This window comes from Notolepis coatsorum, assembly GCF_963971535.1.
Source record: "Notolepis coatsorum genome assembly, chromosome: 2".
NCBI lineage: Eukaryota > Metazoa > Chordata > Actinopteri > Aulopiformes > Paralepididae > Notolepis > Notolepis coatsorum.
Genome location: NC_140166.1, coordinates 213023934 through 213048494, shown reverse-complemented (window position 1 = coordinate 213048494; position 24561 = coordinate 213023934). Strand labels below are relative to the sequence as shown.

General features: G+C 45.3%; 1 protein-coding gene across 1 annotated transcript in view; it reads left to right on the top strand.

The window, feature by feature from the left end:
• Window positions 1–1000: 1000 nt before the first annotated feature.
• LOC311223738 (uncharacterized protein) overlaps window positions 1001–24561 on the top strand; it is a gene marked incomplete at both ends in the record, with an annotated part of 41701 nt that continues 18140 nt past the window's right edge. The window contains 8 exons of the mRNA XM_084308510.1: window positions 1001–1125; window positions 4499–5002; window positions 5147–5669; window positions 5908–6057; window positions 6233–6240; window positions 6334–6438; window positions 10552–10723; window positions 12258–12395. Of these exons, the coding sequence (XP_084164636.1) occupies window positions 1001–1125; window positions 4499–5002; window positions 5147–5669; window positions 5908–6057; window positions 6233–6240; window positions 6334–6438; window positions 10552–10723; window positions 12258–12395 (1725 nt within the window). The remainder of the gene's footprint in view (window positions 1126–4498; window positions 5003–5146; window positions 5670–5907; window positions 6058–6232; window positions 6241–6333; window positions 6439–10551; window positions 10724–12257; window positions 12396–24561) is intronic.

Genomic DNA, 24561 nt, shown 5'->3' with positions numbered 1-24561 from the left:
TTGGTCGTTGCGTAGTTATATTTTGTGTAATTGGTGCGAGTTCTGTCACGTGTCGAGCGCTCGACCAATAGGGGTTGATGGGGTTGATGAATGGGGTTGATGAATGCGGCGGTGGCTTTTTTTTAACTCAATCAGCGCCAGACCCGAAGATAGTCGGGTTATCTCGCAGACCGTTCAGCGCCAGACCCGGGTATAGTCGGGTTTTCATCGTTATTTCTTTTATTCGATATTTCCATTCATTACAGGCACACAGACTCTGGGTTAATATCATCCTGAGAATGCCAAAGTGCAATACCGGCCGCATCCTCCCAGGTGGCAGTATCGAGCACTCTTTGAAACCTTATATCTTGGCCTGTGCAACGATCAAATGTCTCCGGGCGCACTTTTATTTGTCAGGCGAGGTGAGCGGGTATCCCGATCGCATTGAGAAGCGTCAAATGCCTCCGATGCATCTGTTGTGGTGGATTATGTTGGCGACACGATGGACACCAATACTTGGACTCGCGATCAGACAATTGGAATATTCTTTTTGGGGTACCTCCTAGTGAAGGTAAGGAATAAATTATATCAATCCTGCTTTGATCCAACCATGATTTCACCTCGATCGCAACGTGTGTGTGTGTAACGTTACTCCACAATGTATGCCGTTGGTGACGATCAAAACATCAAAAAACGCCCCCCCCCCCCCCCCCCGCCCCTTTCATGCATTCATGATGAAACATAATACCTATTATATACATTTGATTTGGAAATAGTAGCGTGTCCAGGCGAGAAACGTTAACGCTTTTAGTGAAATTCACATTTGTGTGTGTGTGTGTGTGTGTGTGTGTGTGTGTGTGTGTGTGTGTGTGTGTGTGTGTGTGTGTGTGTGTGTGTGTGCGTGCGTGCGTGCGTGCGTGCGTGCGTGTCATGGCTTGTAAAACTAGTGGTCCTCACTCATGGAGGTGATCTCCCCAACTGCAAAATCTGAAGATTCCTGAAAGGTCTGTCCCATATTGTCATGGTTCCTGCCTGGCAGTGCTCCTTCCTCTCCCCCTGTCTCTCTTCCCCCTTCTCCCGCTCTCATTATGGTCAAGTAGGTGCAGGTGTGGTGTTCAGCAAGGCAGCCCCAGACGTGGAGAAGCTGTCAGATCGTAAACTCTCGTTACCAGTTAGTCGTGTTACTTTGCTCGTATTCTCTCTTCTGATGCTTCTAGTTGTTCGCCTGGATCTCATGTTCTTTGACCGTGTCTAACTCGTCCTCTCTCCTCAAGACCTGGAGACACTGGCCTGGCTCACAAGGAACTGCTTCAAGTTTAAGTTTCAAGTTTCAAGTTTCTTTAATAGTTGTCATACAGAAGTACAGAATACTTTTATACAAAATGCTTCTTTCTGTTACGCTCCAGAGACTGTGCTAGACAAAAAAGATAAGTATGAAATAAAATAAGTATAGCATGTAAAAAAAAACAAGTCACGTACGTAGACACAAGTGTTCAGTATATGTACAATGTTCAATGCAGAATAGAAGTAACTGAGTTACCATACAATATACTATGCAATATACTAATATACAATATACTATATAGTGCAAAGCAGAAATGGGATGAGGTACAATTTAGGTACCATTTCAAGTCCAGTGTCCCCCACCCACCCCTCCTACCCAACCTCCCCACCCAACCACCTCCAATGTACAGTCCCCCCCACCCCCCACCTACCCAACCTCCTCCAATGTACAGTTTCTACGTCAAATGTATATACTCTCTTTTCTGGACTCTTTTCGTATCACAAACAGTACTGTATTTGCAAATCTGGTATGTCATAAATGTATAGATGTAGCAGTACTGTCTATCTGTATGTCATGTATGTCATATATGTTATGATGAATTGAAAATGGGGGACCCTGATGTAAACAAGACGAAAGTCTTTCTCTGGTCTGCATCCCCTTAACAATTGTGTGTATTGAGCTGTACTGTACTGTACCCATTCTGCAATCTGTTAATAAAGTTTTCAATCAATCAATCAAACTCCCTCTTTTTATCCCTGTGTCTGCTATAGAGCCGGGTGCTCAGTGTCCACAGCAGAGTTACAAGTGGTGACCTAACATGTTGTGATCAGTGCTTCCAGCTGCTACGCCCCAAAACTGTGGAACACTCCTGCAGGTCATTAGGACAGCACACTCGGTTGGCACTGCTCAAAACATACCTTATAAAAAAAACATTTTAAATTAATTATTATCTTTATTTTGTTGTCTTATTTTTCTTTATTTCTATTATTTTTACTTAAATATCTTATTATCATTGTTATCATTGTTTTATGTATTTTTTTTAAATAATTGTATTTGTTCTTTTTTATGTCTTATTTTAGTGTTACATGTTTTCTTATTGTTTACTATCTAATGTTGCTATTTTATTATTTTAACTATTACATTTTTCGGCCTTTATTATTATTTTATTTGTAATTATTTTATTGTCTTATGTTATTGTCTTACTGTTTGTCTTATTTAGCTATTTTTACTATCTTATCTAGTTGTTTTATTACCGTTTAAAAAAAATTATCCACTTTTTCTCCTTATTTAAATTTTTTTCTCCCATCCCAATTTCGCCTCGCCAATTCTCCCTTCAATTCTCCCCTCCCCTGTCTCGAACGTTGCTAGACTATGCCTCCCACTGGTCGGCTGCAATGAGGACCAAGCCTTGCATCACGTGTCCCCTCCGTGTCTATTCGAATCCCAACCGGTTCATGCTTCCGCGTTCGCGTTTTGCGCTCTGATTGGCCACTGATGTTTCTCGTTGCACCAATCGTGTGACGGCAAGTTCTTTCGCCTGTTAAGCTTAGGCAACTCTTTCGAAGTTGGTTAAGGTTAGAGTTTGTCTTAGAGCAGGGCGATAGAACGCCAGCCCTGATTCCAAACTCTAACCTTAACCAACTTCGAAAGAGTTGCCTTAGCTTAACCAGTGATAAACTAGGCGTTAGGTAGTTTGCTGCTGGTCGAGGCGGAAATGGGCGCGTCACGCGATTGGGCACACATGTCACATGACCAGACACGTCAGTGGCCAATCAGATTCTCAAAACGCATGAACCGGTTGGGATTCGAATAGACGCGTCCCCTCCGGTACACGAGGAGGCAGCTGTCGCATTTTTTCACCTCAACAGCGCAATCTCTCAGTGGCGAGGAGTAACGCAAGGGAGGCTCACGCTGCACCCGATGCTTCCTGATTCTGCTGTACAGGCGCACCAACCGACCTGTAGGAGTCGCTGTCCACAACGTCCAATCCCCACCCACCGGCTTTTTCGACCCCTAACACTGCCAATTGTGTTAGTATGACGACCGGCCAAGCCGGTGGCAACGCAGAGCGCTGGGCTCGATGCCAACATCTCCTGCGTAGGTGGTGAGCGCCTTGCCCACTGCGCCACTCAGCCGCCTCCGTTTTTATCATTTTAATGTCTTATAATTTCCATCCTTAGTTATGGAGTGATTGTAATTATTTTCTTATTCTTTTTTTTATCCTTTTGTTACGTTTTTTGTGTAAAGCACTTTGAGCTGCAATTTGTATGAATGGTGCTATATAAATAACATTAATATTTTACATTTATTTTAATTTAAATAAAAAATATATATATTTTAAGACTTCTAAAGAATGTCATGTTTTTAGACATCTATATTATTCAAATGGGAGCTAAATATATTATACTTTATTATTATATTACATTATATTATAATATATAACATTACATTATATTATATCATACATATTATTTATATTATTCAAATGCCCCTCAAAATTTGTTGCGTTGTGATGTCACAGTATGATGTCACAGTATGATGTTCCGTTGTGATGTCACAGTATGATGTCATAATCAAACATTCTAGAACATTTGTGTATCTATTCAACAATTCTCTCAGAAGATCTCAGATCTCAGAAGACTACTATAAATTATATACTATAGATACAATAAAAAAATCACCACATGGAAAAGGAAACAATGTCCTGTACAATCCTTAATGACCTGCGTCTGGAGGGAAGGTTCTGTGATGTGGTTATTAAAGTCAACAGCACTGAGTTTAACGCCCACAAGGCCATCCTGTGTGGCTGCAGCGCCTATTTCAGGTAAGTTTAGCTTGGTTCAGGTTAACTTGGTTAGGAAAAAGATACTATACTGTACGTCTACTGTAAAAATATACTATACTGTAAAAAGATACTATACGTACGTATACTGTAAAAAGATACTATACTGTACGTCTACTGTAAAAAGATACTATACTGTATGTCTACTGTAAAAAAGATACTATACTGTACGTCTACTGTAAAAAGATACTATACTGTACTTCTACTGTGAAAATACACTATACTCTACTTCTACTGTAAAAAGATACTATACTGTACTTCTACTGTGAAAATATATTATACTTCTACTGTGCTAAGACCCTATACTTCTACAGTGAAAATATATTAGTACACAGGACAGAATGTTGCTTACTGTTTACTCATCAGATATCTCTATACTCTGCATCCCACAGAACCCTCTTCACTCGCTGGAGCGACTCAGAGAAACCAGTCTACACTATCCCTGGGGTGTCCGTGGCTATGATGCAGCTCATCATAGAGTACGCCTACACACGCTTTGTGCCGGTGACAGCAGAGAACGTGGAAGAGCTTCTGGTGGCTGCAGACCAGCTTCTCGTCACTGGCATAGTAGGAGCATGCTATGACTTCCTAGAAGGCCAGCTGTCTCTGGAAAATTGTGTCGGCATCTGGAGGTTCGCGGACATCTACTGCTGCCCTGACCTGAGGCGCAAGGCCCATCTCTTCATCGTGTGTCACTTTGAGGAGATGCTGCGTGTCTCACAGGAGTTTGTGGAGCTGTCCCTGCAGCAACTGGTGGACATCATCGAGAGGGATGACCTAAACGTGAAGAACGAGGAGACGGTGTTCGAGGCCATCCTCCGTTGGATCGACCACTCCTGTGAGGAGCGTAAAACACACATCCCTTTGCTGCTGCCCAAGGTAACTAACGTTCCCTAGCAACAGAATTCCAGTGAAACCGTCTACAACCGCTGTCTAAGTTGTACCCACTGTCTGCTTGTCTCTTCCCAGGTTCGCATGGGCTTGATGAGGCCTGACTACTTCCATAACAACGTCCAGAACAACCCTATGGTGAGGGACAGCCACGACTGCAGGGCCCTCATCCTCAGCGTCCTGAAACCCTCTGGCTCCGACAGGCTCCCAAACCCCCTGACGCGCCCACGCCTGCCCCAGGAGGTTCTATTGGCCATCGGAGGCGTTAGTGGCGACAGCCTGACCAATGGCATGGAGGCTTATGATATCCGAGCTGGTGGATGGATGGACGTGAGCGTTGAGGTGGAGAGTCCCCGGGCCTACCATGACATCGCTTATCTCCACGGTCTGGTCTACTGCGTCGGTGGCAAAAACGGCGTAGAGTATTTCAGCAGTGTGCGCAGGTTCAACCCTGTCACTCGTAGCTGGCTGGAGGCGGCTCCCATGCACTCACGCCGCAGTCACCTCAGCGTGGTCGCGTTGGACGGCTGTATCTATGCCATGGGAGGGTTCGACGGACACGTGCGACTGAACACCGCCGAGCGCTACGAGCCTGAAACCAACCAGTGGACACTGACTTCACCCATGCTGGAGCACAGGAGCGATGCCGGCGCCGCAGCGCTCCACGGCAAGGTGGGTAGAACTGTGGAACACACGTGTGGTAGATGAACCCAAGGAACGTTCACATTAAAAACTAAGCGATTGGTATCATTCAGAATCAGAAATCATAAATGTCTTTATTGCCAAGTAAGCTTGCACATACAAGGAATTTGTCTTGGTCCTTTGGTGCATCAACATTAACAGACAATTAAAGTAGAATGAAATAAGATGGAATATATAAACTAAATTAGAATATTCTTTCTTATTACAGGTTTACATCTGTGGTGGCTTCAAGGGGGACGAGTGTCTGCTCACAGCTGAGTGCTACAGCCCAGACACCAACCAGTGGACTCTGATCGCCCCCATGAGCAACAGGCGTATCGGAGTGGGAGTCGCTGCATACGGAGGTCAAGTCTATGTGGTAGGTGCACATGGAGACAAATGCTTTATACTAGATATTTTTATAGATATTTTATCATTTGACTTGCAATGCTGCTGTGATGCCCTCATTTCCATAAGTGGATTAATAACGTGTCTGCCTGCCTGTCTACCTGAGACACACACTAAAACATTCCTCTCATGTGTCCTGTCCTCAGGTGGGAGGGTTTGACAGTGAAAACCGCCTGGATAGCGTGGAGGCCTACAGTCCCTTGACTGACTCCTGGCGCGCCCTGCCCCCCATGCTCACCCCCCGCAGCAACTTTGGCATTGGGGTGTTGGACGACCTGCTCTTTGTGGTCGGAGGCTACAATGGCTTCAAGACCACCTCCAACGTGGAGTGCTACGACCAGAACAGCGACAGGTGGACTGTAGCCAAGGACATGGAGATCCAGCGCAGTGGCCTAAGCTGCTGCATAATGCATGGCCTGCCTAACATGAGCCAGTACGCCGCTCCCCGTGGCGCCCTGCAGTGACCCCTGGAGGAGGAGGAGGAGGCAGCGGGGGGATCCATCTAAGAACTGTAAACATTTATTAGACCAGTCCAAAAGAAATCCTAATAAATGAATAAATTACTATCAGCCAAAGGTGGTGACGTTTCTTTCTTCTAGTAATTCCGACAATATCTGTTTTTGGTTTGTGTAATGCACATAATATGGGCACTTTTATCCATATGGCTGAGCCTGTTAGGAATTGCACCTCCAACCCAAGCAGATTGCAGATCACTCTCTCTATATGGAGGCTATCATCTCTCCTCACTGATACTGGACACCTGACAAACACACACATACATAGACGCTTGTCAACCAAAGTGCCTCACATAGCTAAGCTAAGAACAAAGAAAAGTATAAAATAAACAGAAGAAAAAAAATCAACGGATAGACAAAGGAAAAACAACATGTCAACAACTAAGGCAAGAGTCAAAGTGAGTCAGGGAAGGCCAGGCGATATAGGTGGGTTTTGAGTTTTGATTTAAAAGACTCAATGGAGGGGGCAGATTTAATGGACATGGGGATGCTGTTCCAGAGGTCAGGGGCTGCGACCGCAAAAGCACGTCCCCCCCTAGACTTGAAGTTAGACCTATGGGTGGTTAGGAGACCCTTATCAGCCGATCTGAGGGCCCTGGCGTTGGTATAGGGGGTGAGGAGGTCTGCTAGGTAAGCAGGGGCCTTACCATTTAGGGCTTTGTAAACCAATAAAAGGACCCTGAAGTCTATTCTAAAGTGCACCGGGAGCCAGTGGAGGGAGGCAAGTACAGGGGTGATGTGAGTTCTACTTGTGAGCAGTCTAGAGGCAGCGTTTTGGGGGAGTTGTAGACGGTCTATGGTGGATTTATTTAGCCCCAGGTACAGGGAGTTACAGTAGTCTAAGCGTGAGGATATGAAGGCGCGAATTACTCTTTCCAGGTCTGAGGGGGAGAGAATGGCCTTGATCCTGGGTATGGACCGGAGCTGGAAAAAGCACCCCTTCACCACCGAGTTTACCTGCCTATTGAAGGAAAACTCGGGGTCAAAGAGCACGCCCAGGTTTTTAACAAAGGGCTTGACTAGGGGAGACAGGTTACCCAGGCTGCTGGCAATGACACTGGTTTGGTTCGGAGGGCCGAAAAGGAGGATTTCACACTTTGACTGGTTGAGCTGTAGAAGATTGTGTGCCATCCAGCATTTGATGTCGTCTAGGCAGGAACGAAGACTGTCGAGATTGTTTATATTGTTGGGTTTATATTTACATTTACATTTAGTCATTTAGCTGACGCTTTTATCCAAAGCGACTTACAAGTTCTGTACGACAAGTCATCAGGAAGGGTACAACTCTATCAGCTGAGTAACAATGTTCATCGAAGTGTTGCGTGTTACAGTGTAGGTTAGTTTATTAGGACAAGTGCATGACAGTAAGGTTAGTTAGGGTTAGAGTTTAAAAAAAAAAAAAAATCAGATAATGGTTGAAGAAGTGCGTCTTTAGTCGACGGTGGAAGATTGGACAGGTTTCGGCTGTCCTAACTGGGGTGGGTAGTTCATTCCACCATTGTAGATAGATAGATACTTTATTAATCCCCTTGGGGAAATTCAGGGTATCTCGCAGCTCACACAGTATACAGACATTGACAGTTCTCATTCAGTTATTACACGTTATGTCTGCATCATGAATTAAAAAATAAGCACATGATAAAATTCAATTAAATCATATCCATCAATATTAATAGGAGCGTGATTAGATAAAAGCAGGTGTATAAAACAGTGTATAAAAACAGGTGTAAAAACAGGTGTAAAAACAGGTGTGTGGGTCAGAGGTCAGGTCCCCCGCACTATATTACGCTGTTGTACAGTCTGATGGCTGTGGGGACAAAGGACCTCCTGTGCCGCTCAGTCCGTGAGTGCAGGGAGATGAGCCGTCCGCTGCGACTGCTGCTCTGCCCCACCAGGGTGTGGTGGAGAGGGTGGTTGGTATTGCCCATGATGGCCAGCAGCTTGCTCTGCGTGCGGCTCTCCACCACGGTCCCCAGTGGGTCCAGTCTCCTCCCCACCACTGAGCCAGCCTTCTTGACCAGTTTATCCAGCCGCCTGGCATCCCTGGCCGTGGTATTACCACCCCAACAGACAGCGGCATAGAGGAGCACACTTTTTTTTTTTTTTTTTTCTTTATTGCAGGAAAAATAATTTGTACATTTACAATTGTCAACATCGTACATTTTCCATCTCTTTTCTTTTTTCCCCTTTCATTTCCCCTTCCCCTCCCCATCCCCCCCACACCGAGGTTATTGAAAACACATCCGCAAAACATCCAAACATACAGCATAGATGCTACTGGGAAAGAAAAACAAAAAACAATAATAATATCAATCAGACCCATCTGTATTATGCACAAATATTTAGATAAAGAGAGGTAAAGAAAGAACCAAAAACACAAAAAGAAAACTCTCTAGCATGGCTGTGGCTGTGGAAGAAAGTCATCAATGAGATTATTTCACTCTTTCCCCCACCCCTGCCTATAGTATTGTGGTAATTCTTGAGTAGTTTGATCTTCTGCAGCTGTGTCCCCCGTTCCCCTCTCCCTCCCCCAGTTACCCACCCAGCCCCCGGGGGTCTCATTCACACCCATTTGACCATCTCATTGACTGAACAGAAGAGACCTCAAGGCCTATTCATTTAAGATGTTAGATGAAAAACAATGTGATTTAATGCTCTATGTCTTACCTTGACCTCGTCTATTTTTCTGCTATCTATTTTATGCTGGTTTTATACTTATTTTATGTCTGCACTTTATGCATTGCTCTTGCTCTGCCAATTTTGTGCTCATTTTATGCCTGTCTTTTTTTTACTGCTGTGAAGCACTTCGAGCTGCAATTCTTGTATGAAAGGTGCTATACAAATGAAGTTTATTATAATTATCATTATTATTATTATTATTATTATTATTATTATTATTATTATTATTATTATTATTATTATTATTATTATTATTATTATTATTATTATTATTATTATTATTATTATTATTATTATTATTATTATTATTATTATTATTATTATTATTATTATTATTATTATATCCTCTCGTCATCAGGAAGCCCTGAGAACGGGGAGCTGAGCAAACAGACTTTTCTTCTGTTCAACTGATCCCAGCTCAGCCCAGTGACATCATTCAACCTGCACCAGACTGAACCAGACAGATTAAGATCACATGGTCAGGTCGCAGACCACCCTTTATCGACCTCTTCTCCACAGATTGAGATGAGTCCGTCGCCGCTATTGACTTGTTCGCAGAATGACAACCTGAGATTAAACCTTGACGCTCTACGAGAGTTTGGTGCCACACTGGTGCTGAGCCAGACTGCCTCTCTGTTTCCATGGTTACCGCACCAGGGAAGGTTTTGGTATGGGGAGTACTGCAGAGATTGTGTGCACACACACACACACACACGCACACACGCACACACACACACACACACACACACACACACACACACACCTACACACACACACACACACACACACACACACACACACACACACACACACACACACACACACACCAGGTCTATTTGTAGCACACTGCTGTTTGTCAAAGTCTGGGTTAAGACCCAGGAGGAGGTGGAAAGAATACAATTGCTCGTTTATTTATTCTGTAGAATATGGTCTGCTAACCTTCTGGCTGTGTGGTCAGAGCTTCGTCCTGCAAGACAAGACAAGACGAGACGAGACAAGAATAGACGAGACGAGACGAGACGAGACGAGACGAGACGAGACGAGACAAGACAAGACAAGACAAGACAAGAATAGACAAGACAAGACAAGACAAGACAAGACAAGACAAGACAAGACAAGACAAGACAAGACAAGACAAGATAAGATAAGATCCTCTTAAACCCTAGCCCTATTTTCTGATAATCCGCCTAAAAATACATACCTAGTAAATGGAAGATTGCTCCACTTCTACAAGGTCCATTTACATGTCCATTTCCTCTATATACCAACAGCTGCACCTCCAGTAACCAGTCAGTCAAGCTCCTGAAGTTTGCGGATGACACCACCCTCATTGGACTCATCTCTAGTGGGGATGAGTCCGCCTACAAGTGGGAGATTGACCATCTGCTGACCTGGTGCAGCCAGAACAATCTGGAGCTCAACGCTCTCAAGACACTGGAGATGGTTGTGGATTACAGAAGGTAGGGGTGCACCGATGTATCGGTCGGGTATCGGTATCGGCCGATAAGTGCCTTGTTGACTGCAATCGGCCTATCGGCCGATAAGCTCGAATGTGCCGATGGCAGTAGCCGATAAATTCAGTCGCGTCCTGCACAACGGCGCCGCCCCCAGTCCCCCACACACACACACAAGCTACTGCATCAAAGTTGCTACTAAATATTCAACATTCTCTTTTGAGACTCCGCTTCAGACTCTTATCATTTGGCACTAAAAGCTAAACATTGTCACCGATATGGCTGTCCGCAACATGTCATTAATTGTGTACGCGAGGTGGTCGCTCAGTGACTACGTTAACATGAGCTAGGTTAGCTAGCATGAGCTACCGGGAGATGGAAGACTAACGTTACTGGTGAAAATGTGATTTACGTTGGAATACTCCTTTGCCAACTTGCTGTACTTTGCTTGCAGGTCTGCAGCCATTATTGCTGGATTATGAATAGCCCCAACTTTAGCCAAGGTAACGTTATGGCTAAACCTTTAACGTTAGTTAACGCTAGCTTTCGGTTAGCTGTTCAATGCTATTAATAACACAACCAAGCGAACCCATCACAGCTCCCCGTCAACACCCCTCTCTCGGGAAGATGGCATTTAAGAAAGTATCTGCTGTTAAAATGACACAAACATTCGTTTTGTGGCATTAACGTTATATAGTTAGTGTTACACGTTCAATAACATCAGCATATTATTTACCCGAAGATAGCAAGTAAGCAAGGCATTACTCCGTTCATAGCTCAGTTCCATTCCGTTGCTCATTCCGTACCCAACTACCCATTCTGCAATCTGTTAATAAAGTTTTCAACCAGACAAATGTATAGAAAGGCTTTGTTTTATTATAACATTTGTTGCAGTAAAATCATTGTGTCTCGTTTGGTCATCTTGTGGAGCGCTGGTCGGCGGGCAGCTAACGTATTAGCTTGTTGTGGTTCTCGCAAGCAGATCAATGGCGGCATGCCCGGAAGTAGAAAATGAATAAACGCTTGCCGATTGGTGGTAAGAACAGCAGGAGGTGGGTGCTAGCGGTGTGACGTAATTGGCCGAATCGACTGTCAATCAAAATGGTTCTATTGCATTGGTTGAGAGAATAGTATCCATCTGCAGGCCGCCAGACGATACTGGGAGAGGGATAGTGCTACATGGCATGGTGGAATTAATACCATACATTTCTTGATGTTTCCTTTTTTTAAGTAAGTAAAGAGGCCTACAAATACAAACATACACATACAAATATACAGTAGTTTCATTAAAAAAAAATATTACAAAAAAAAATATTTAAAAAAAATATATATAGCCTATATAAAAGAAAATTACAAATACTTATTTTTTGCCACAAATATCGGTATCGGTATCGGCCGATTGTGTTAGTTGAACAATCGGTATCGGTATCGGTGGCCAATTTTCATATCGGTGCATCCCTAGAAGGAACCCAGCCCCACTCAACCCCATCACCCTGTGTGACTTCCCAGTGGACACTGTGGAGTCCTTCCGATTCTTGGGAACAATCATCTCCGATGACCTCAAGTGGGAGCTGAACATCAGCTCCCTCCTCAAGAAAGCACAGCAGAGGATGAACTTCCTGCGGCAGCTGAAGAAATTCAACCTGCCAAAGACGATGATGGTGCACTTTTACACAGCTATCATTGAGTCCATCCTCACCTCCTCCATTGATTGATTGATTGAAGATTGCAGAATGGGTACAATACAGTACGGCTGAATACACACAATTGTTAAGGGGATGCAGACCAGAGAAAGACTTTCGTCTTGTTTACATCAGGGTCCCCCATTTTCAATTAATCAGGACATATATGACATATACATGACATACAGATAGACAGTACTGCGACATCTATACATTTATGACATACCAGATTTGCAAATACAGTACTGTTTGTGATACAAAAATAGTCCAGAAAAGAGTATATACAATTGACATAAAAACTGTACATTGGGGGAGGTTGGGTAGGTGGGGTGGGTGGGGGTCGGGCTGTACATTGGAGGTGGTTCGGTGGGTGAGGTGGGGGGGGGGGGGGGGGGGTTGGGTAGGAGGGGTGGGTGGGGAACACTGTACAACTGTACAAGCAAAACTGTACATTGGAATATTGACAAAACCATGCTTGGTAATTTACTGTACATTGGAGGGGGTTGGGTTAGGACATTTACATGGGCCAGTTTCGAATTGCAGTCTCCCGTAGGTGTTCTTTGAGAGTGTTTTTAAAAGTGGGTAGTGATTCACATTCCTTTACAGCTTTGGGTAGGGCGTTCCACATTGATGTGGCATAATTGCAAAACGTGTTTAGTCCCTTGTTTGAGCCGAATCTGGGTTTAACATGATTTGTGGAGCTCCCTCTGGTGTTGTGATCGTGGTATTCACTGACCTTTGGGAAGTATTTTGACATGTACATGGGTACCTTGGTCGTGTAGTGTATCTTGTAGACCAGGGGTTCCCAAACTTTTCAGGCCAGGGCCCAGAAAATAAGGCGTCAGAGAGCCGCGGCCCAATGCACATCGTCAGGCTTTTTTTTTTTTTTTTTTTGCCAGGCGACCGATTTTTTAAGCCAAATATCACTTCAATCCTATTAAGTTAGTTCAAGTTAGTTATTCATTTATATGTGCTATTTATGAGAGGGCTAACTTGTTGCAAAATAATAATGATAATAATAATAGCCTCATTAAAATACTATTGTTGCTTCGGTTGTTTTCAGCGTTTTATGTGCATAATCTGTTATTTAGTTTGAAATGTTCGTTGAAATAAGTAGATTTTTCGTTTTTGTTTATTTATTAAGTTAATATAAAACCATATAGTCACATTTTAGAATACAATGGAATAGAATTTTAGAATACAACTAGAAACACTGTCCTGGCCTGCTTCTAAGTTCAGTGGCCTGACAAAAAAAAAAAAAAAAATAAAAAAAAAAAAAATTATTTTTTTAAATCATCTCGCGGCCCACCCGTGGCTGTTCGCGGCCCACCTTTGGGTCGCGACCCCGACTTTGGGAACCACTGTAGACCAGGCCCATTGCAAGTTGCTGTACTCTGTCGTCTACTCTAAGCCATCCTAGGTTGTCAAAGTGGGCAGGGGTGAGGTGGGTTCTAGGAGTAAGGTCAAGCAGTAGTCTGACCAGTTTGTTTTGAGATGTTTGTAATTTAGTTTTTAGCGCCTTTGAGGTGCTTTGGTACCATGAGGTGCAAGCATAGTCGTAGTACGGTACCCTTGTATGAGTGCTCCCTGCCAGAGTCTTCAGGGTATTCCTGTTTACCAGAGAGGAGATCCGGTACAAGAATCGAGTTCGTTGGTTGACTTTTTTTATTACATTGGATGCCATTTTGTCACAGGAAAGATTAGCCTCTAGGATGGAGCCCAGGTAGGTAATTTTCCTTGTGACAATATTGTCACCCACTGTAACTGAGAAGCCGTCGGTCTTGCTGAGTTTGTTATTTGAGCCAAAGAGAATGGACTCTGTTTTGCCCATGTGTAATGATAGTTTGTTATCAGAGAGCCATATGCAGATTTTGCCTAGTTTCGAGCTGAGGGTTTTTTCAACCTGTAACTTGTTCTTGTCAGAGACCAGCAGGGCTGAGTCGTCTGCGAACAAAAACAAGTTGCAGTCACAAGCTGACGACATGTCATTTGAATAAATTGCATAAATCCATTGATTGATTGATTGAAAATGTTATTACAGTAACAGATTGCAGAATGGGTACAATACAGTACAGCTCAATACACACAATTTTTAAGGGGATGCAGACCAGAGAAAGACTTTCGTCTTGTTTACATCAGGGTCCCCCATTTTAAATTCATCAATCCAACATATGTGTAAAGAAACAACATATACCAGTTAACGGTATATTTTTTTAATGATTCGTTACGGCGAAATCAATACTTCCATTTGTATAAATTAGGTTAACTCCTGAGGGGCTTATCGCGGCTCATGCGCATGCGCGGGCGTAGGCCAATCAGAGCAACGCGGAAGGGAGGGTTGGTTGCCGAAAGCATACAAGCATCCCGTACGGATAATAAGCTCCACCCGTGTGCTTTCCTCTCTCGACGTCTATCCCCAGCGGAGAGAAATAATGACATCGGCAACAGGGAGCTGCTGGCTCTGGCGTCACTGGCTGGAGGGAGCGGTCGTTTGGACCGATCACAAGAACCTCGCCTATCTCCAGTCTGCTAAACGTCTCAACTCCCATCAGGCCCGGTGGGCGTTCTTTTTTGGGAGATTCGACTTCACATTGTCTTATCACCCGGGCTATCAAAATGTTAAACCTGATGCCTTGTCCGGTTCTGACCCAGACCCTCCTGCTTCATAGCTGCTATCACCTGGGACATTGAATGCACAGTCAGGGCTGCACAGCGTGCCCAATCCGACCCCGGAAAAGGTCCGCCTAACCGCCTGTTCATCCCGGACTCCGCCCGTTCGGCTGTCCTACAGTGGGCACACTCCTCCAGGCTCACCTGTCCCCCCGGGATTAGCCGCACCCTGGTGTTTCTGCGACAACACTTCTGGTGGCCTACCATGGACACAGACACACGGTTGGCTTCGTGTTGGCCTGGGGATCATCCCTATGTTCCCCGGGGTCCTATGTTCCCCGGGTTCTATGTTCCCCGCTTTGATTGATTAATAGATTGAACATTTTATAAATTTGTATTATTTTATTAATTATTAATGTCCGCCTTGTTTCGAACGGTTAAGCTTAGGCCCTCTTTCGAACTGGTTAAGGTTAGAGTTTGGAATCAGGGCTGGTGGTCTAAAATGTTCAATCAATCAATCAATCAAAGCGGGGAACATAGAACCCGGGGAACATAGGACCCGGGGAACATAGACATGCTCCCTTGGCCTGTACCGCCTGCGCCCACTCCCCACAGCCCAGCCCTGTTGTTACTCCTCACAGCCCAGCCCTGTTGTTACTCCTCACAGACCAGCCCTGTTGTTACTCCCCCAGACCAGCCCTGTTGTTACTCCTCACAGCCCAGCCCTGTTGTTACTCCCCACAGCCCAGCCCTGTTGTTACTCCTCACAGACCAGCCCTGTTGTTACTCCCCCAGACCAGCCCTGTTGTTACTCCTCACAGCCCAGCCCTGTTGTTACTCCCCACAGCCCAGCCCTGTTGTTACTCCTCACAGCCCAGCCCTGTTGTTACTCCCCACAGCCCAGCCCTGTTGTTACTCCACACAGCCCAGCCCTGTTGTTACTCCCCCAGACCAGCCCTGTTGTTACTCCTCACAGCCCAGCCCTGTTGTTACTCCCCCCAGACCAGCCCTGTTGTTACTCCTCACAGCCCAGCCCTGTTGTTACTCCCCACAGCCCAGCCCTGTTGTTACTCCACACAGCCCAGCCCTGTTGTTACTCCCCCAGACCAGCCCTGTTGTTACTCCTCACAGCCCAGCCCTGTTGTTACTCCCCCCAGACCAGCCCTGTTGTTACTCCCCACAGCCCAGCCCTGTTGTTACTCCCCACAGCCCAGCCCTGTTGTTACTCCACACAGCCCAGCCCTGTTGTTACTCCTCACAGCCCAGCCCTGTTGTTACTCCCCACAGCCCAGCCCTGTTGTTACTCCTAACTCCCCACAGACCAGCCCTGTTGTTACTCCTAACTCCTCACAGCCCAGCCCTGTTGTTACTCCTAACTCCTCACAGACCAGCCCTGTTGTTACTCCTAACTCCTCACAGACCAGCCCTGTTGTTACTCCTAACTCCTCACAGACCAGCCCTGTTGTTACTCCTAACTCCCCACAGACCAGCCCTGTTGTTACTCCTAACTCCTCACAGACCAGCCCTGTTGTTACTCACGAGGGGTGAGGGAGTCGGAACAGTATGCCTGTCTGTATCTGGGCGTGCGCGCTCGCGCGTGCGTGTGTGTATGTGTGTGTGTGTGTGTACACAGCGTGTCTCTACTAGAGGAGAGGATCTGAGGGAGAGAGAGTGTCAGGTTTCTCAATGTGCTTATGGGGCTTTGGAGGAAGAGTACATATTTATATATAAAATTACATTTGTCAATTCATAATTTATCTGAGTTTGAAATGTCCATCTGTAGATTTATAATGAATGGTGCAGATGGAGCAGAGCAGAGTGGGATCAGGAGGCTGGAAGAGGAGGCTGGCCTCTCCCTCCTCAGCTAAGTAAACGCATGCCCTTTTAACACTAGCACAGCCATGGAGAAAATGTCACTGATTCCCGCCGGGAACGGGTCAGATGACCCGACAGCTTATATGAGAAATATGAGAAAAATAAACAGTGTAAACTATATAATTACCTCTGAATATAAAAATATGAGGTTTACCACAATGAAATGTGGGTTTGAGTCACACATTTTAAATTTGTATATATATATATATATATAGCCACACATTGACGGGCAAAGAGCCACATGCGGCTCGCGAGCCACGGGTTGGCCACCCCTGCGCTAGATGCTCGCAAAGTGCTGTGACTTTCGTCTGTTCCAACGGCCCATTATGTGGAATAACGTTCTAATTACATTTTCCTTTTTTTTTATCTACTTTTTCTCCCCATTTTCTATTTTTCTCCCTTCCCCAATTTCGTATTGTCCAATTCTACCCTCCCCTGTCTCGAACGCTGTTAGGCCATGCCTCCCACAAGCCGGCTGCAATGTGGATGAAGCCTTGCATCACGTGTCCCCTCCGGTACTCGAGGAGGCAGCCTCGACAACATTATGAGAAATAGACAAGAAGATAAGATAACAATTCCCTCTCTGTGCGTTCAGTAGAAAGCTATCCGGCTGCGAGGTAGAGCAGTCGTCTGGTAATCCGGAGGTTCCCAATTCGATTCCCGCTCCTCCCGGGCAGCGTGTCGAAGTGTCCTTGAGCAAGACACTTAACCCCTAACTTCCCCTGATGAGCAGGTTGGCACCTTGCATGGTTGCCTCCGCCATTGGTGTGTGAATGTGTGGGTGAATGGGTCAAATTTTAGGAACAAAATTGTAAAGCGCTTTGGATAAAAGCTGCTATATAAATGCACCATTTACCATTTACTGTACAGGTAGGTGGATGTTCAGGTAGATGGATGTTCAGGTAGGTGGATGTTCAGGTAGGTGGATGTTCAGGTAGGTGGATGTTCAGGTAGGTGGATGTTCAGGTAGATGGATGTTCAGGTAGGTGGATGTTCACTGGCTCCCCATTGCTGCACGAATCCGCTTCAAGGCCCTCGACCTAGCATACCGTGCGGCAAAGGGAACTGCTCCCGCCTACCTCCGGTCAATGGTCTCTAACTACACACCCTCAAGACCCCTACGCTCTGCATCTTCTGGCCGCCTCAGACCTACTCCTATCCAAGCTCCGGGAGGGTCATCAAAGAGAAGTTGCTTATTCTCAGTCCTTGCCCCACAATGGTGGAATGAACTACCCACCCCAGTTAGGACAGCCGAAACCCGTCCAATCTTTCGCCGTCGACTAAAGACGCACTTCTTCAACCATTATCTGAATTAAAAAGAAAAAAGAGAAGAAGAAAAAATATATATCTATATATATCTAACCCTAACTAACCTTACTGTCATGCACTTGTCCTAATAAACTAACCTACACTGTAGCACTCAACACTTTGATGAACATTGTTACTCAGCTGATAGAGTTGTGCCCTTCCTGATGACTTGTCATACAGAACTTGTAAGTCGCTTTGGATAAAAGCGTCAGCTAAATGACTAAATGTAAATGTAAATGTAAACTCCCCATCCTCGATGTGCCACCCATTTCCAACGGGTGAAGAGGCACACATTACAGCTTTCAATGAATGTCTCATTATAGCTGCTTGGTAATTTGCAAATGTTTGAAAATGTTTTCCTCTTGCCCTTGCCATGAAAGGCACGTGTAGAGTCACAACCTGAGAAGGTATGGATCGCAATAAGTGCTGAACACACATTGGTGCCAAGGGCTGATGACACCTTAGCTATGTCAATTATCCTTGTTCTGTTGCCAACTCCTGTGAAAAAATACAATCTACATGGCAGTTCTGCTCGTGGTATAATAACTCACTCTGCTTCCGTTTCCCGGAAGGTCCCAGTAGCTGTTGCAGTTGATTTTTTAGTCAATAATCTAGTGTACTGGGCGGACGGGTAGCGCAGCGGACTAAGCGCCTGTCTACCACCGCAGAGACAGTGGGATCGAATCCAGCTGCGGTACCTCCGGCTTGGTCGGCCGTCCATACTGACACAATTGGCAGTGTCAGCGGGTGGGAAAGCCAGTGGGGTGGGTCCTGGTCGTTGTAAACAGCGACTCCTACAGTTCGGTCGGGGCGCCTCCACAACGAGGGAAGGATCTGGGAGAGGTAGTGTGATCCTTCCACACGTTACACTCCCCCAGTGAAAAGAAGCGGTGGGCTGGCTACACATGTGTCGGAGGAAGCATGTGATCAGGGCCGCCTGGGAGAAATGCGAGGCCCTGTGCGAGATTTAACGCGAGGCCCCCCCCCCCCCCCCCCCCAAAAGGTAAAAAAAAAAAAAAAAAAAAAAAATATATATATATATATATATATATATTTTTTTTTTTTTTTTTTTTTTTTATATATATACAGTCAACATATTCTTAAATAATAGCGCTGCCCGAGGCGGGGCATGATACAGTCAACATATAGCAAAAGAGAGAGCGAAAGAGAGCTCCCGTTCTACAGTCAATATACAGTGTACAGAGAGAGAGAGAGAGAACATGTGTTTGTCATGTGTGTGTGTGTTAGAGAGAGACTAGAGCATGTATGACAGATTCAAAAGGACAAAGATCAAAAGAGAGAGAGAGAGAGAGAGACACATTGGAAAGAAATTGAAATGCTATTTGGCCCTAAACAGAGAGTACACAGTGGCAGAATACCTGAGCACTGTGACTGAAGATCCTTGAGCACAGCCTAGCCATCGAGAAAGGCCGCCATAGGCAGACTGTGTGTGTTAGAAAGAGAGAGAGAGAGAGAGAGAGAACATGTGTGTTTGTCATGTGTGTGTGTGTTAGAGACTAGAGCATGTATGACAGATTCAAAAGGACAAGGATCAACACTTAAATCCAACAAGAAGAGCAGGGTATACCAGAGAAACCAAAGCAAGGAGCCAATGGCCGACATCAGCTAAATAGGCTAGCCAGGTACTCTGTGACACCAGGCCACACACAGCTTTGGCCTATGGCCCAACGCTACACAAGCTACACAAGCTACACAAGCTACACCATTCACACACAGCACATGTCGTATCTCCAAATGTTGTGAAGTAGCATATGTTTTGCCTGGAAAAAAACATCGTTATTAACAAAACATTCGGGAGGGGAAGGAAGTAAGAGTGGGGTAATGTCATGACATTTTCATTAATCTTAGTTACCTGGCTGCACGGCGCAGGGCGAAAGGCCGCAACACAGGTCTCCACGTTGACGAAAGGCCTCAGCGCGCCTCCCTCCACCTTCGCTCCCCACCCCTCCCTCCTGGTATAGTACGGGGGGCCACGGCTCCGGCCGAGGAGACTGGGTGTGGGGAGGACGTGGTGGGCCGACAGCCAGCCAGCCAGCCCACACATGGCGTCTGGCTAACAGTTAGCTCAATCAGGCACGTGGCTCTATGTAGCTGCATACAGCCAGGTGCGCTCACCACCAGGCACACACCGTTAGCGTTAGCTACTAGTAGTATTAGCTCGTCGACCAGTTTGGCTCCAGATAGAGAAAGACAGATCCACGGCGGGTATATAATCATATGTTGACTCACGGTCACTCACCATAACGCAGTATCAACGTGGAAGGAAACTTTCTTGGCCCCACGGTGTAATTTCTTCTTCTTCTTCTTCTTCGAGTACTTTCCGGCAGACTGGACACCTTTCGGCGTATTGCTTCTTTTGAAAAGACATCCACTCGCCTCGCCGCGCTCCTCTGGATAGATTAGCTAACGTGATAATGACCGACCTCTTTCTTCGTCTTGGCTATTGGGCATAACTAAGCATAGTCAAAAGCTGCACGCGCGAAAATGTCAAACGCAGCCGACTCACGCTGCCGCCGTCTACACTGTCTACACATGATGTAAGAAAAACCACTCCCTTCGTTGAAACCAATGCTGCTGCAGAACCCCAGAGGCTGAGCTCCAATAGTGAGTATGTCTGCAGCTGCAGGACTGCAGACCCAGGAACAAGTCAGACACATTCTACAAACGTGTCTAATGTGAAATATATAAGCATATAAGCAAAACTAGATTTTAGGTCTGTGATGAAAAAGGGCCTCGCGGGAAGGGGGGCCTCGCAAAAAAAAAAAAAAAAAAAAAAAAATAATAAAAAAAAAATTAATAAAAAATATTTTTTTTTTTTTTTTTTTTTTTTTTTTTTGCGAGGCCCCCCTTCCCGCGAGGCCCTGCCCTGTGCGACCGCACTGCTCGCACACCCCCTGAGGCGGCCCTGCATGTGATAGTCTCTGCCCTCCCAGACCGACGGTAGGGGGTAGTGTGCGTGTAACCCATGTTTCAGATTCATAACTATTTAGTTATAGGAACATAAATTGTTAATGCCATTGAATAAGAACATAAATAGTTAATGTTATTGGGTCATATGTATATTCATATGCAGTGGCGGACTGGCCATCGGGACGTTCGGGACGAATCCCGATGGGCCGGAACCAAAGTGGGCTGGTCCAAAAAAAAGAAAAAAAAAAAAAAAAAAAAAATTATACTTTTTTTTAAACTTTTTTTTTTTAACTTTTTTTTTTGGGTCAGTGTGTGGGCCAGTGTGTGGGCCACTAATGTGGGCCGGTGTGTGGGCCAGTGTGTGGGCCAGTGTGTGGGCCAGTGTGTGAGTCGGTGTGTGGGCCACTAATGTGGGCCAGTGTGTGGGCCAGTGTGTGGGCCAGTGTGTGAGTCGGTGTGTGGGCCACTAATGTGGGCCAGTGTGTGGGCCGGTGTGTGGGCCAGTGTGTGAGTCGGTGTGTGGGCCACTAATGTGGGCCAGTGTGTGGGCCGGTGTGTGGGCCAGTATGTGGGACGGTGTGTGGGCCGGTGTGTGGGCCAGTATGTGGGCCAGTCTGTGGGCCGGTGTGTGGGCCAGTGTGTGAGTCGGTGTGTGGGCCACTAATGTGGGCCAGTGTGTGTGCCGGTGTGTGGGCCAGTATGTGGGCCGGTGTGTGGGCCGGTGTGTGGGCCAGTATGTGGGCCGGTGTGTGGGCCGGTGTGTGAGTCGGTGTGTGGGCCACTAATGTGGGCCAGTGTGTGTGCCGGTGTGTGGGCCAGTGTGTGGGCCAGTGTGTGTGCCGGTGTGTGGGCCAGTGTGTGGGCCAGTATGTGGGCCGGTGTGTGGGCCGGTGTGTGGGCCAGTGTGTGGGCCGGTGTGTGGGCCAGTGTGTGGGCCAGTGTGTGGGCCGGTGTAGTGTGTGGGCCGGTGTAGTGTGTGGGCCAGTGTGTGGGCCGTATGTGTGCCGGTGTGTGGGCCATTATGTGGGCCGGTGTGTGGGCCAGTGTGTGGGCCGGCAATAAAACAATAAACAAGTTGCATAAACTAAATCAGATTAAAAATGATCACAGTTCTGGTTTGCCTTAAGATGCAGTTTAAGATGGGTCTTGAACATGGAGTATGTAGGGCACTCTCTAATCACAACTGGTAGGCTATTCCAGTAGTTACCACTTTTAACAGAGAACACAGTTTTTGCAATGGTAGTATACCGAAAAGGCACCTTACAGTCCCCTCTACTGATGGCCCTGGTGGTAATGCCAGTGTCTGCTTTCTGTTGGATGAACTCATTCAATGGGGGAGGGGCAAGTCCATGCAGAACCTTGTACATGAAGCAAGTATATTTGAAAACTTGGAAATTCTCGAAACTTAGCATGTTATGTTTTTCTAAAACATTACAGTGATGAAATGAAATTGGTTTCCTATCAAATACTTTTATGGCTTTTTTGTAGAGTAATTCTATTGGTGTAAGAGTAGTGACATATGAAAGAGACCAGTTGATAAAACAGTACTCGATGTGTGATAAAATCATTGAATGCAGAAACATCCTTGCAGCATTAACTGGCAGGCAGGGCCTGATCTGCCTGAAGTTTTCGATGTTAAACTTGACTGTGTTTGTCACTTTCTTCACATTACTTTTTGAAGGTCAATGTAGAGTCCAATGTGACCCCAAGATACTTGAATTAATGTACAATGTCCAGCTCCGCCTCTCCCAGAAACACATTAGAGTGAGTGACCTCTACTGGTGACTTTGTGAACATCATACACACTGTTTTCTTGGTGTTAAGTGAAAGACATGCTTTTGTTAGCCAGTCTTGAATGAGACATGAGACATCAGTGAATGAGATTCACGTTTCCTCCCAACCGCGAGTAGGCCTAGAAGCGCAGAAATGGAGAATGCAAAAAAAGAAAGGGTGGAGCTGAAAAAGCTAGAATAGCTAATAAAAGACGCAGAACAATGTTCTAAAATTACAGACATGTTTAGTAGAGGAAGGGCTGGCGTTAGAGTAGCTGCTGCTGCTAATGATGATGAAGTTCAAGTGGAAGGAACCAACAGTAACATGACAGGTGCGTGCAGTAGCCTAGTGCATATTCTACTGTTGGTGTGTGCCGGTTCATGAGGGCTAGCTAGCCTATACTAGTTCTTGCAGTGATTTCAGTCACATTCTATTACAAGACAATGTGCTTTCCGTATTCCTGATTCCTTACAGCACGTGGACGTAAATAGTCGTGACTCGTGATGTTTTTTCTCTGACTAAAAGTTTAGTTAGCAATGTTAGGACTAGTGCCCACCACAGCATCAGAAGCTAAAGTGCTAACCTAGAGAGCCAATCAGAACCTAGGACGGGCTGCAAATTAATTGGCTACTAATATTATAATAGTAAATACTCAAATAAAATACTATTATGTTCCCTTTCAAATGTTCATGTTGATATAATATTGGTAATCTAATTGATTGAATTGATTAGTTGCCATTTTACATGCTTAAATAAGATGTACCTTAGAATTCCCAACAGTTAGCCATGTTCTCGATTAGTCTCATCTACATGTTTGTAGATAACCACAGCTAACTAGCTTAAGCTAACAACTAGGTCAACTACTACCCCGTAGTTAAACAAATGTGATTGCATATAACAGCTAACTGCTACAGCTAAGTTGGTAGTTAGCCTATTCCATTAATGTTGAATGTATTTATGAAGGTTGTTGATGGTGGTTGGCGCTGAATAGCAGACATGATTCCGTCAGTCTGCCACAGGGAAGATGTGTTTGCTGATGCTGCTCACGACCACCAGTAGCGTATGACTGTGTGAGTGTGAATGCTTGATGGTTTCTGTGAAGCGCTTTGTGGAACAATGCTGATATACAGTTAAGAATGAGTAATTCGCTTTTGGTTTTTAAGAAAATGGTTTGTAAAGCTATTTTTGAAAACTACAAGGGTGAATAATACTGTTTTTCTTTGCTATTTTCTTTTATAATACTGTTTTGGAGTCTTAATTTTTTTACATTTTTGTTAAGAATATAGGACAGGCATAGGCTATATAAGCATTGCTTCAGTCTGTACCTTCTCAGTCACTGTAAAATCAAATATTGTTAAATGATGGTGTATATTGTATTGTGTGAGATGATGACTGAATAAACTACTACTACTACTACTACTACTACTACTACTACTACTACTACTACTACTACTACTACTACTACTACTACTACTACTACTACTACTACTACTTTGGGTGTTTTCAAAAGGCTGAAAAACGCTGTATGAATTCAAGCCATTATTATTGTTTGCTGATGTTCTTCTTATGCAGTTGACTCTGAGGAAAGAGAGAGCGCCCAGTCCAGCACAGCTGACCCTGAGGGGAGAGAGAGCGCCCAGTCCAGCAC